This window comes from Cyprinodon tularosa, unplaced genomic scaffold, assembly GCF_016077235.1.
Source record: "Cyprinodon tularosa strain WSP-4 unplaced genomic scaffold, ASM1607723v1 ctg596, whole genome shotgun sequence".
Taxonomy (NCBI): domain Eukaryota; kingdom Metazoa; phylum Chordata; class Actinopteri; order Cyprinodontiformes; family Cyprinodontidae; genus Cyprinodon; species Cyprinodon tularosa.
Window position 1 is genome coordinate 190,028 of NW_024039336.1, and position 12,844 is coordinate 202,871.

The 12,844-nt window shown below is 40.2% G+C and overlaps 1 protein-coding gene across 3 annotated transcripts in view; it reads left to right on the forward strand.

Moving 5' to 3' along the window:
* The first annotated feature begins 363 nt into the window (after window positions 1-363).
* The window catches only part of farp2 (FERM, RhoGEF and pleckstrin domain protein 2), a 76,706-nt gene continuing 64,225 nt past the window's right edge, over window positions 364-12,844 (forward strand). For all 3 annotated transcript variants that reach the window (XM_038306881.1, XM_038306880.1, XM_038306882.1), the window contains exons 1-2: window positions 364-517; window positions 4,524-4,732. In XM_038306881.1, the coding sequence (XP_038162809.1) occupies window positions 4,529-4,732 (204 nt within the window). In that variant the 5' untranslated portion in view covers window positions 364-517; window positions 4,524-4,528. The remainder of the gene's footprint in view (window positions 518-4,523; window positions 4,733-12,844) is intronic.

The following is a 12,844-nucleotide window of genomic DNA, read 5'->3' on the forward strand; positions in this document are numbered from 1 at the left end:
TTCTCAAAAAGCAGCTAAAAGACGCTGGAAGACATGAAGAAATGAGGCTTATTGAACTCTGTGAAATAATTTAGGCTGGAAATAGTTTCAAATATATCTGCGGCCTAAAAAGTACTTTAAAAAACAACCTAAACACTTTAGTAACACCGCCTTGCCGCAGGAAGGAACATTTAGAAAGTTTATCAAAGATCCTAAAGGATAAAAAACAACGTATTAATCAGAGGGACGTGATTCTGCTCTCCATCCTTACAGGCTATTTAAAGGGTAGGAAGGTAAATCTTCGCCTCCGCAGCTCACAAACCTCTCAGCCAATCACAACAGGAAGGCGACGCTCTCAGCCAATCAGAGCAGGAAGGCGACCCTGTCAGCCAATGGCAGAACAGGAATGCGACCCTGTCAGCCAATGGCAGAGCAGCGTGAGCCCATTCTGGTTTAGGCGAAGCACCGTGGATCGGAGCGTGTTGGTTCTGAGCTTCACTAAACTCTCAACGTTTTCTTTCATTTCCAGCAACATTCGGTGAGTAAAACAAACATCCGCCGTTTATTCTCCGCTCCTTTATTCCACAGAGACTCTAATGGCGGCGGACTGACCGGGTTTAACTTCTCACCGCCGCTCCGCTTGGTCTCACTTTACCAAAGTTTTTCTCTTTAACCAAGAGATGAAACAAAGTTTTTTTTAGCTTTTATTTCCGTTGCTTCTGTTCAGCAACAAGCAGCGCTCCTGTCTTCCTGACCTAGTTGGGCCCCAGCTTCAGAATAAAAATAGAAAAAAATAAAGAGGCGTTTTTTTCTGTTTGTCGATGCAGGCGGTGGTTTGTGCAGAACTTTAACCTCCTGAACCACACGAGCTGTCTCTGAGGTGCTCAGGGGCCCTGAGCTGGGGCCCCTGAGAGCAGGGCCCCTGCTCTATAACCTCAATTTAAACTACTCTATTTCCACATTTGATTGAATTTTATTCTGATTTTTTTCCTCATTATTAATATGAAAGTGACTAATTAGCAATGTTGAAGAACTTATTAAATATCAATTAACTCCTTAAGTTTACTTTAAGTTGAACTAATATGAAATAAGCAAGAGTTAGATTTTATTAAACGTTATTCATAGCTGTGTGTGTCATCGTGTCAGTGGGTGGATTCCCACAGCTTTTTAAAATTTTTTTTTCTTTTATTGTCTTTCCACTGTCACATGTACAGAGCTATGAAATTCAGTGCGCTGCCACTTTGCGGCGCCCAGGGAGCAGTCAGGGGTTAAGGGTCTTTCTCAGGGACCCAGAGTGGCAGGTGTGGGTTTCCAACTCACAACCTCAGGATTCCAAGCTCTATGCCCTGATCACTAGGCCGCCGCTCCCCCAGCGGAGAGGAACTCTGCTGTGGAGCAGCACTGAAAAAAACCAACTAGAAATAAGTCAAAATGTCTTAAATAAAGTGTGTTTATCCTTAATTTGAGCAGGTAAATGAGATGTATTGCCAATAGAATGAGTATTTTTACTCTTAAAATAAGATAATTAGATAAAATGATCTTGAAATAAGACGATGAAATATTTTTTTTCTTATTCTAAATATAAATTGTCTTGTTCCATTGACAAAGTGTCTCATTTACCTCCTCAATTGAAGAAGAAATGCAGTTATTTTAAGAAAAATGCCAGATCTAGATTTGGATTTTTCCAGTGAGGGTTCCTCAGTCCTGGCCCCCAATCCAAACTCTCAGGTTCTGGACTCTGGAGAGCCGGACTGCATCCTGAGGAGGTAATTCATTAGAACTGATCCTGATCCAATATCAGACGTCAGGTGAAAATAAAGGATTGAGTCGGCCTGATATTGACCTGCTGATAAAGGAGGCTGGGCTCCTCATGACAGATGGGGCTCTATAACTTTTTTCCAAAAAGATTTGGCCTCATGTACTTAAACCATGTGTTTAGTTTTCTTTGTGTTAAACTAGAGTTAAGGACACAGTTGCTGACATGTGATCCAATCAGGTTTTCTATTTTTAAAGTAAAACCTTGTATAACGCTGTGTTCCCATTTATTTCAGCGAGGATCCACTCTCCGACACTTATGAGATAAATCTAGATCATGCCAGGTTATATTAACCAAATTAAAACGTTTTCCTCTATTATCTTTGATGTTGCTGCCATTTACTGTAAAAATGTCCATAGCTGAATATTGGTTATTTATTCTCCAGGTGAACAGTTTGATATCATTATAACACTTTACAGGACAGTTTTTTTATTGCTTATTTTTTAACTCCTCAGTAATTTGTTATTCTTTTACATTTTCTAAGGTTTTTGCTGCTGTAAACACCAGAATTCCTCCATTATGGGACAATAAAGGGATTTTCTATTCAATTCTATGCAAAGAAAGTAACTTTAAGCCCAGTTCACAGCGGCTTTTTAATCTCTGTTCAGAATGTTTTTATTTCTTTTTCTTCGTGTCACACTGGCTGCATGTAGAGAGGCTCCGACTACGCAGGGTGAGCAGATCTGTGCAGATCTGTGCAGATTTTTTCACTGCTGCCTCTGTTCCACAAAATTTGAAACTATTTCCCATGTTTTATTTTAAGTTAGAAAAACAAAAAAATAGACTTTGCAGCTTTAAAAAAGCCAAGCTTAATGGAACTCTGCAGGATCTATTAAACCGGCACAGATAGAGAATTGTATAGGTCTATATTATATTAAAAACATAATGGGAACTATATTTAAAGAAAAGAATAAGTCAGCATTAAAGGCTGTGCGTTCATACTCCTTCATTGTTGAGTCTGTTTTAAAAAAAAGTATTATAGAGTCTGTCCCGCCTGCTATATATGCGGTGTGTGACTTTTTCCCTGTACGATTAACAGATTTTATTTTATATTTTCCCCTGAATGTATTTTACTTTGTAACTGCGTCTCTCCTCCTGTCAGATCCATGGAATTGCTGCAGAATTGCTGCATTTCCCGACTAAAGTAGACCTGGGCTCCTATCCCAGTCGGAGCTACGCTGGCCCCTGCAGGAAATCGTCCTCTTTGACTTTAATTAGCGATACACGCCGCGACCTCTAAGACACGATTATCTGTCGGATCGAATGCAGAATCAGATTCGGCGTGTTCTCGCCGTTAGTTGTTCATTTAGTAAATAAACCCCCAAAATAACTGTGGTGACGCCCAACAAATACATAGAATTATACTTCACTCCAGATTAATTTATACTTATAAAGTAAAAAAAGGACTTTCATTTCTGAATACATTTATTTTTACTAATTTAATGTATCTATTTAAATTGAGTTTGTTTTTTTTAATGGGAAATTTATTTATTTAATTGTGCATTGTATAATTTGATGGTTTCTATAATGTTTAAGTCGTGTGTTGAATAAATAAATGTTACATTTACTGATTTATGATAGATTTCTTTCTTTCATGGGAAATAAATATTTGCATATTTCATGATATATCTCCTCCTTGGGAAGAAGTCGGGTTCAGATCAGCCAGAAAAGAAGAAGAAATAACTTTCATCCAAAATAAAGGATTTAGATATTTGATCAAACCAGAAAAACTCTTTAGAATCTAACTTCATGTTTAGGCTTTTTTACTGGAGGATAGAAAACATCTTTATATGAGGGGCTTTAAATCTGGCTGGGAGGGGGAGCCGGGTGCGTACGGAGTGAATTTTGTTCCATTATTGTTGCAAGAAAAAAGGTTTGCAAATGGAAAATACATTTTTATTTTTTTTGTTTTTATATTTTGTACATTGAAACTAAACACAAGTAATCCATCAATTAAACTTTGAAAACAGTTTCTATAATTAAAGATTTGGAGAGTAACTTTGCTTATTTATTTTTCTTTTTTCAATTAAAATTTTTTCAAATTTAACTTTAAAAATTTGACTATATATTTTCAATTTTTTTCTGCTTTTTTAGATCAAGTTTTGAATGAAGTTTTAACTGAATTCTGTCTAAATTGCGTTTGTCAGATCCCATGCTTGAAATCTCGAGTCGCTCTTGACGTGCAGCACGGCGACCGATCAAATTTTAAGAACCGTGCCGACCAATAGAAATGCATCTTTGCTCCTTTCTACAGAGAAAAGTCTTCTAGAAAAGAAGAGAAAGTGATCTGATTTGGAAAACAGACATTTACAGAAAAAGAAGTAGAAAATTTTAAATCTGTAAAAATAAATTTTTTTGAAAATATAAAAATTTTACCCAATAAAATCTGTAAAAACATAAAAAACAAAACAATTTGAAGATAAAAAAGGAAATTACCCAAAACTTTTTTTGATTAAAATGTTTGTCATAGTTTTATTTGTGCTTAACTTTTTTTTTTCTTCAAATTTCCATTTACAAAATGTGTTCAACATTTCAACAATAATGGAACAAACTTCCCTCCATAGTTACTGAGGGAGCAAAGCTATCAAAGTTTGAATCGCTGACGGGTCCAAACTGCTTTCTGACGCCGTTTAGAGTAAAAGACTTGATGGAAGGCGGCGAACGCAAACGTTCAGCAGTGAATGCATGATGTGCATTTATCCGTTATCATCTGTTCTTGTCTCTGCAGGAGGAATGATGGGGGAAATAGAGGGTTCGTACCGGGTCCTGCAGACCCCGGGCACCAGGCTGGGAGCCCAGTTCAACGCTGGTATCAGCACCTTGGAGCCGGGCCAAAGCCTCAGCGCCAACATGCTCGGCCAGAGCAAAAGCCACGGGCGGGGTCTCCAAATCCGAGTGCAGGGACTGGACGACTCCCAGGAGTTCTTTGACATAGACGTGAGTTTTAGCAGTTGTTCCACTGAGGGTGGGGGGGTCAGCCTGTTTTATTTACTCCCAGATAAGCCTGCTGTTTGTCCCGCTGCAGGCTGCATGTCTCGGTTGCCCTGCTTGCGTGCAGCTTTGGGTTGGTGACAGCTGCCACATGGCTTTGGTGCTAAAATCCCCGCCTGTTAAGGCTTCTTATTGCATTCCAGCTCTCTGTGTCTCTGTCCAGGACTCTTCTCAGTCTCTGAAACACCTCTTCATGTTGGAAAGTTTATAAAAACTGATTTTCTTTCTCTGACTAAACCTACCCAGTGGTGTTTTGTTTTGCTCTTGTTTTAGTTTGCTTCGTTCCTCCGTCCTCACAGCGTTTCTCACCCGTTTGCAGGAGGGGCTCCTTCAGCAGACTCATAGGAAGCAATAAGGAAGCAGCTTTATCAGCATGTGTTTCTTGTCCCTTCCTGCAGTGAGAATACTATCAAAGTGGACTCAGCCAGACGGATTAAACACTCTGTTCAATGGCTGATTTATGGAGAAGTGCAATCCTGGGGCTGGGCAGCTAGAAAAAGACCTATTTCTTCCTCTCTCCAGGTGTCCTAAATCTTCCACAGTAACGGTTCCAGCAGAGGCGGTTTGGGAGCTCCGCTTATAATCTCATTCACCATATGTTGCTGCAAAGTCTGACGCTAATAGAGCGCAACAGATTTAAGTTTGATTTGTAAGGAAATGGCTCAGTCTGCAGAAAATAAATCCTTCCATTTATTGGTTCTATTCCTTTGCTGAGTCACTAGAAGCTGGCATGATGGGAGCCGGGTATCTCTGATGGGAAGACAGAACTACTGGGAAACAGGAGGGCAATGACTGCTGCACTGTTGTCAAGCAGGCTGCAGTTTTGGCAAGAACAAGATGGCTCCCTAAGAGGCTCTGTTGTTCGTCTACGTTGCCTCCAACGTCGGTTCATTCATTCGGAGGAGCCGTGGGTGGAAGGCTGAGGAGTTTTATAGCCATCCCCAGCAACAGTATTTAAACTTCTCTACAGTATATCAGGCTTACAACTAGAAACCACAAAGTGTTTTAGGTGATTTTATGTGATAGATCAACAGGTAACTATTGTGGAGGAGATTGTTTGTAGATTTTAATCTGATTCCAAAAGAAGAAAATTAAATCTACTGGACTTTATTTCCCAGTTTGAAGACGTTTCTTTTCATCCAGGAAGCTTTTTCAATTAAAAATGTCAACAATAGCGTTTAGTTCCAGGTTTTATACATTGCAGGCTAATAAAAGAACCCAAATTACCCCAATCTTAAGGAGGTGGACCCGTTCGTCCGTTCAGATTTACATGTTTTCTGAACTAAAACCAGGCTTTGTTGGGCTGCTGGATAAAACCTGGAACTAAACGCTATTTCTGATATTTTGAATTGAAAAAGCTTCCTGGATGGGAAGCGAAACGTACACGCAAATAAACAATAACAAGACATGTCAGGAGTCATTGTCTATGGCTGGATCTGAAGCTGTTAATCAGTGGATGTAGCCTGATGATGCAACAGACTATCCAGAAAAGGAGACAAAGGACAAACTAAACTATTAACTGCAGCTTTTAGAGGAGCAGAGGCAGCGACATATGAGAGGATAAATACAGGGTCTGTCAGATTTCACTGTCCCTCCTCTCTACACCTCCATCCACGCTGTCCTCCATGTTTGATGGAATTGTTTTTGTTCCGCGCTGTCCGTACCGAGTGACATCATCATCACAGTAAAACACCAGCATCAGATTAGAGAAAGACAAATTCTTTCAGACCTGACCTGATAACTCAGGAAGAATATAATCCGAGTCACTTAATGGTAAAAACTAAGATAAAATTATAGATTCTGATTTCAGTCCGTTCAGCAAAGAATCACGATCACTGAGTCTGGGAGCGGCCATTTTCCCCCAAATATAGTAGCCCCTCCCTCCTGCCATCTTCCAGCAGTGATGTCACGGTGCGGTAAGCCTAGCGCCATTCTCCCCGCTTTACAAGCTAAATCAATGGGAACTACTAGACACATCTGCAATCAACAACAATTATTGAAGATTTCCAGAGGACTTCACCATTGAAATTCACCAGAGCTATAGTGAAACTGACAATGCCCACGTGCATGGCAGCTGGATGCTGGAATACATCGGGTAAAAGTGAATAAAAGAGTTATTCCACCTTTCTGATTCCTGATCCTCCACGGACGGGTTGGTCGTTGGATCGCCAACTTGAAGAGGGAGGATTTGCCATCGAACTTCTGGCCAGAGAAAAAACCCGTAATATGTAGCCAACATTTGGAAGAAGAATGTTTTCAAGATGACTTGGATAATAGCGCGTTGTGACAAACACCAGATACAGCACTGGGACTTGATCAACAGCCGATACCGCACCGTGACGTCACTAACCAGTAGGTGGCAGTAGTGTTCTTTGACAAACATGGATGCCTCCAGTAAAGCACATTCACATGAAAATTACTCTGAATTAAAAACACTGATCATTTATTGAACAGGATGGAATCATTTCAGATTTAAAGAACTTTCTGAAGTTTGGATTCTGAATGACAATGAATGAAAATTAATGATTCTATAGGGTATCTGGTCCTTCAGGTCTCTAATAGGGTGATAGAATGATTCTATAGGGTATCTGGTCCTTCAGGTCTCTAATAGGGTGATAGAATGATTCTATAGGGTATCTGGTCCTTCAGGTCTCTAATAGGGTGATAGAATGATTCTATAGGGTATCTTGTCCTTCAGGTCTCTAATAGGGTGATAGAATGATTCTATAGGGTATCTGGTCCTTCAGGTCTCTAATAGGGTGATAGAATGATTCTATGGGGTATCTGCTCCTTCAGGTCTCTAATAGGGTGATAGAATGATTCTATAGGGTATCTGGTCCTTCAGGTCTCTAATAGGGTGATAGAATGATTCTATAGGGTATCTGGTCCTTCAGGTCTCTAATAGGGTGATAGAATGATTCTATAGGGTATCTGGTCCTTCAGGTCTCTAATAGGGTGAGAGAATGATTCTATAGGGTATCTGGTCCTTCAGGTCTCTAATAGGGTGATAGAATGATTCTATAGGGTATCTGGTCCTTCAGGTCTCTAATAGGGTGATAGAATGATTCTATAGGGTATCTGGTCCTTCAGGTCTCTAATAGGGTGAGAGAATGATTCTATAGGGTATCTGGTCCTTCAGGTCTCTAATAGGGTGATAGAATGATTCTATAGGGTATCTGGTCCTTCAGGTCTCTAATAGGGTGATAGAATGATTCTATGGGGTATCTGCTCCTTCAGGTCTCTAATAGGGTGATAGAATGATTCTATAGGGTATCTGGTCCTTCAGGTCTCTAATAGGGTGATGGAATGATTCTATAGGGTATCTGGTTAGGGCTGCAACTAACGATTATTTTGAAAATCGATGAATCGGCCGATTATTTTTTCGATTAATCGATGAATCGGACACAAAATATTTTTTTTATATTAACCTCTTTATTCCAAAATAAACATTTTAGACAGAACAAACAAGCACACAAGTACAGGTTTCTCATTAACTGTACTGGTGCAATATGAAAAATAAATGTTTGTTTTAAAACTACGCAAACTTACATGAGAAATGTAGCTGTACATCCACAAAATATAGGGTACTTTGTTTCATAAAGCGCAAAAAGAGACAGGCATTTTTGTTTTTTAAAGCCCCTAAGGGGTTCAAACAATAGGCCCCCCCATTTCAACAAATGAGGTTTTTTTAGACTAGAAGAGTTCTGCCTTTTAAGACAGGAAAGTATAGCAGTTAAAGTTGCTACTTGAGAAAATACTGAACCATAGAGATAAAAATAGCCCTGTGATTCAAATTATAAACTGTATTTGGAATAAAAATGAGAGAACTAGGGGTGCTAAAAAACACATCCTCCAAAGACAGATATTTACATGGGAATGTGGCAGATAATTAATTGACATATTACTGATCTTGCTGGATTTTATTCTGCTTTACTTCCATAAATTGCAGGATCTTCTTTACTTTATCTTTGCCAGAAGATTTAAACTTTAAAAGCCTTGCCCTCATAATTTGCAAATTAATTTATTTATAAAGAAAATATAAACGCTGCTTAAGCTAATTCAAATGAAATTAAAAGTAAAATAAGTAGCCAACCTTATCACTGTCTGTAACCTACTAACACGGTAAGGAAAGCATCAGATGAGCTACCTGAGAAACTAACTTACGTTTCCCCACTTTAAAACCAAACAAACATGGTTACTCATCCTGCTGATCAGCTCTCTTCACTGCCATTGAAGGCTCCAACGTGTTTTCTTTTCAGATGCTGCGTCATAACAGTGGTGCTTCCGTGCCATGTTTATTTGTTTTTACAAAAGTCGCGTGTTACGACTTTTTTCACTTTACAAAGCGCAGGCTATTTTAATTATTGTGATCAATTTGCGCCGTCAATCCCGGGGCATGCGCGCTTCATTTGCAGTCTGGACGCTGAGGATAAACTCCTCACTAAAATCCTGCGGCTCGGACTGCAGCGCTGAGAGGGATTCTTGTGGGAGAGGGAGAAAGGCGTTGGGATGGGGGAGGCGCCCCACGGCAGCAGCTGCCGCTGGAGGACAAGAGTAGGAACGATACATGCTTTCACGTAAGAGTCTCCAAAAGCCGCCAGTGACACCGTAAAAAGTCGCCAGATTTGTCGCTAGTCGCTTTTTAAAAAAAATAGTCGCTGGAGGGGTCTGAAAAGTCGCTGAGTTGGCAACACTGCAACTGCGGCGCTGACTCGCTCCGCCATATTTTTTTTTCTTCCCCGGGATGACGGCGGCGGCGGATGACGCATTAATCGCGCGACACAACTAATCGATGATTAAATTCGTTGCCAACGCTTTTAAAAGTCGATTTTTATCGATTTTATCGATTCGTTGTTGCAGCCCTATATCTGGTCCTTCAGGTCTCTAATAGGGTGATAGAATGATTCTATAGGGTATCTGGTCCTTCAGGTCTCTAATAGGGTGATAGAATGATTCTATAGGGTATCTGGTCCTTCAGGTCTCTAATAGGGTGATAGAATGATTCTATAGGGTATCTGGTCCTTCAGGTCTCTAATAGGGTGATAGAATGATTCTATAGGGTATCTGGTCCTTCAGGTCTCTAATAGGGTGATAGAATGATTCTATAGGGTATCTGGTCCTTCAGGTCTCTAATAGGGTGATAGAATGATTCTATAGGGTATCTGGTCCTTCAGGTCTCTAATAGGGTGATAGAATGATTCTATCGGGTATCTGGTCCTTCAGGTCTCTAATAGGGTGATAGAATGATTCTATAGGGTATCTGGTCCTTCAGGTCTCTAATAGGGTGATAGAATGATTCTATAGGGTATCTGGTCCTTCAGGTCTCTAATAGGGTGATAGAATGATTCTATAGGATATCTGGTCCTTCAGGTCTCTAATAGGGTGATGGAATGATTCTATAGGGTATCTGGTCCTTCATGTCTCTAATAGGGTGATAGAATGATTCTATAGGGTATCTGGTCCTTCAGGTCTCTAATAGGGTGATGGAATGATTCTATAGGGTATCTGGTCCTTCAGGTCTCTAATAGGGTGATATAATGATTCTATAGGGTATCTGGTCCTTCAGGTCTCTAATAGGGTGATAGAATGATTCTATAGGGTATCTGGTCCTTCAGGTCTCTAATAGGGTGATAGAATGATTCTATCGGGTATCTGGTCCTTCAGGTCTCTAATAGGGTGATAGAATGATTCTATAGAGTATCTGGTCCTTCAGGTCTCTAATAGGGTGATAGAATGATTCTATAGGGTATCTGGTCCTTCAGGTCTCTAATAGGGTGATAGAATGATTCTATAGGGTATCTGGTCCTTCAGGTCTCTAATAGGGTGATAGAATGATTCTATCGGGTATCTGGTCCTTCAGGTCTCTAATAGGGTGATAGAATGATTCTATAGGGTATCTGGTCCTTCAGGTCTCTAATAGGGTGATAGAATGATTCTATCGGGTATCTGGTCCTTCAGGTCTCTAATAGGGTGATAGAATGATTCTATAGGGTATCTGGTCCTTCAGGTCTCTAATAGGGTGATAGAATGATTCTATAGGGTATCTGGTCCTTCAGGTCTCTAATAGGGTGATATAATGATTCTATAGGGTATCTGGTCCTTCAGGTCTCTAATAGGGTGATATAATGATTCTATAGGGTATCTGGTCCTTCAGGTCTCTAATAGGGTGATAAAATGATTCTATAGGGTATCTGGTCCTTCAGGTCTCTAATAGGGTGATAGAATGATTCTATAGGGTATCTGGTCCTTCAGGTCTCTAATAGGGTGATATAATGATTCTATAGGGTATCTGGTCCTTCAGGTCTCTGATAGGGTGATATAATGATTCTATAGGGTATCTGGTCCTTCAGGTCTCTAATAGGGTGATATAATGATTCTATAGGGTATCTGGTCCTTCAGGTCTCTAATAGGGTGATATAATGATTCTATAGGGTATCTGGTCCTTCAGGTCTCTAATAGGGTGATATAATGATTCTATAGGGTATCTGGTCCTTCAGGTCTCTAATAGGGTGATATAATGATTCTATAGGGTATCTGGTCCTTCAGGTCTCTAATAGGGTGATAGAATGATTCTATAGGGTATCTGGTCCTTCAGGTCTCTAATAGGGTGATAGAATGATTCTATAGGGTATCTGGTCCTTCAGGTCTCTAATAGGGTGATAGAATGATTCTATAGGGTATCTGGTCCTTCAGGTCTCTAATAGGGTGATATAATGATTCTATAGGGTATCTGGTCCTTCAGGTCTCTAATAGGGTGATATAATGATTCTATAGGGTATCTGGTCCTTCAGGTCTCTAATAGGGTGATAAAATGATTCTATAGGGTATCTGGTCCTTCAGGTCTCTAATAGGGTGATAGAATGATTCTATAGGGTATCTGGTCCTTCAGGTCTCTAATAGGGTGATATAATGATTCTATAGGGTATCTGGTCCTTCAGGTCTCTGATAGGGTGATATAATGATTCTATAGGGTATCTGGTCCTTCAGGTCTCTAATAGGGTGATATAATGATTCTATAGGGTATCTGGTCCTTCAGGTCTCTAATAGGGTGATATAATGATTCTATAGGGTATCTGGTCCTTCAGGTCTCTAATAGGGTGATAGAATGATTCTATAGGGTATCTGGTCCTTCAGGTCTCTAATAGGGTGATAGAATGATTCTATAGGGTATCTGGTCCTTCAGGTCTCTAATAGGGTGATAGAATGATTCTATAGGGTATCTGGTCCTTCAGGTCTCTAATAGGGTGTGTAACATTGGTTGGGCTGAAAATGGCCTATTAGCTGTTCTATGAGCCCTAATGCAGCCTGGTTAAAAGCCCTAGAATGAAACCACAGGTTTTTCTTCCTTTTATGGTTTGATCATGAATATTTAGATGAGCTGTGCTCTGATTGGTTGGTTTATAACGAGCAAAGCTGATGAGGAAAGACACATCATAGCAACAAGCACTCACTCAATGAAACATCAAATTGTTGATATGGTAGGGGGACCAGACGTCCTCTTTTTTCCGGACATGTCCTACTTTTCATACGTAAAAAAATATCCGGGGGGAATTTCAAAATCGTCCAGGATTTTGGTCAACTATAGTGCAGCACCAAATAAGGCAACATCCCCAAGTTTACGTCAACTCTGTGCTTCGTTTGGATTCGCCTGTTTTATGGTGGAAGTTTAGAATAGTGAGATTTGCAGAGAAAGGAGGAGTTGATGGTTTGAACTTCCTGTACGTCCGTTTCCCCCACTGAACTATCGTTATTCATCTATGATAATGGAAACTCTGCATTCTCTGACGCCTTTAAATATGGACACGACTGCATCAGCAGCTGGCGTGTCCTCCTGAGCGGCCATGTTTGTTTCGTTTGGTAGCGGGAAAAGGTGGATTATCATGCAAGAATTTTTCTATCAGACTTTCAGTCCTGCGTCGTGTAGCATACAGGGGGCAGTTAGCCTCTAACGGCCGCCTCCCCATCAGGAAACGTAAAGTCGGGAGAAAATCAAACATGTTTGAAATTCAGTCGGCCATCATGAGGTGGTCGTTAGTAAATCCTGCTGTTGAAGCTGAG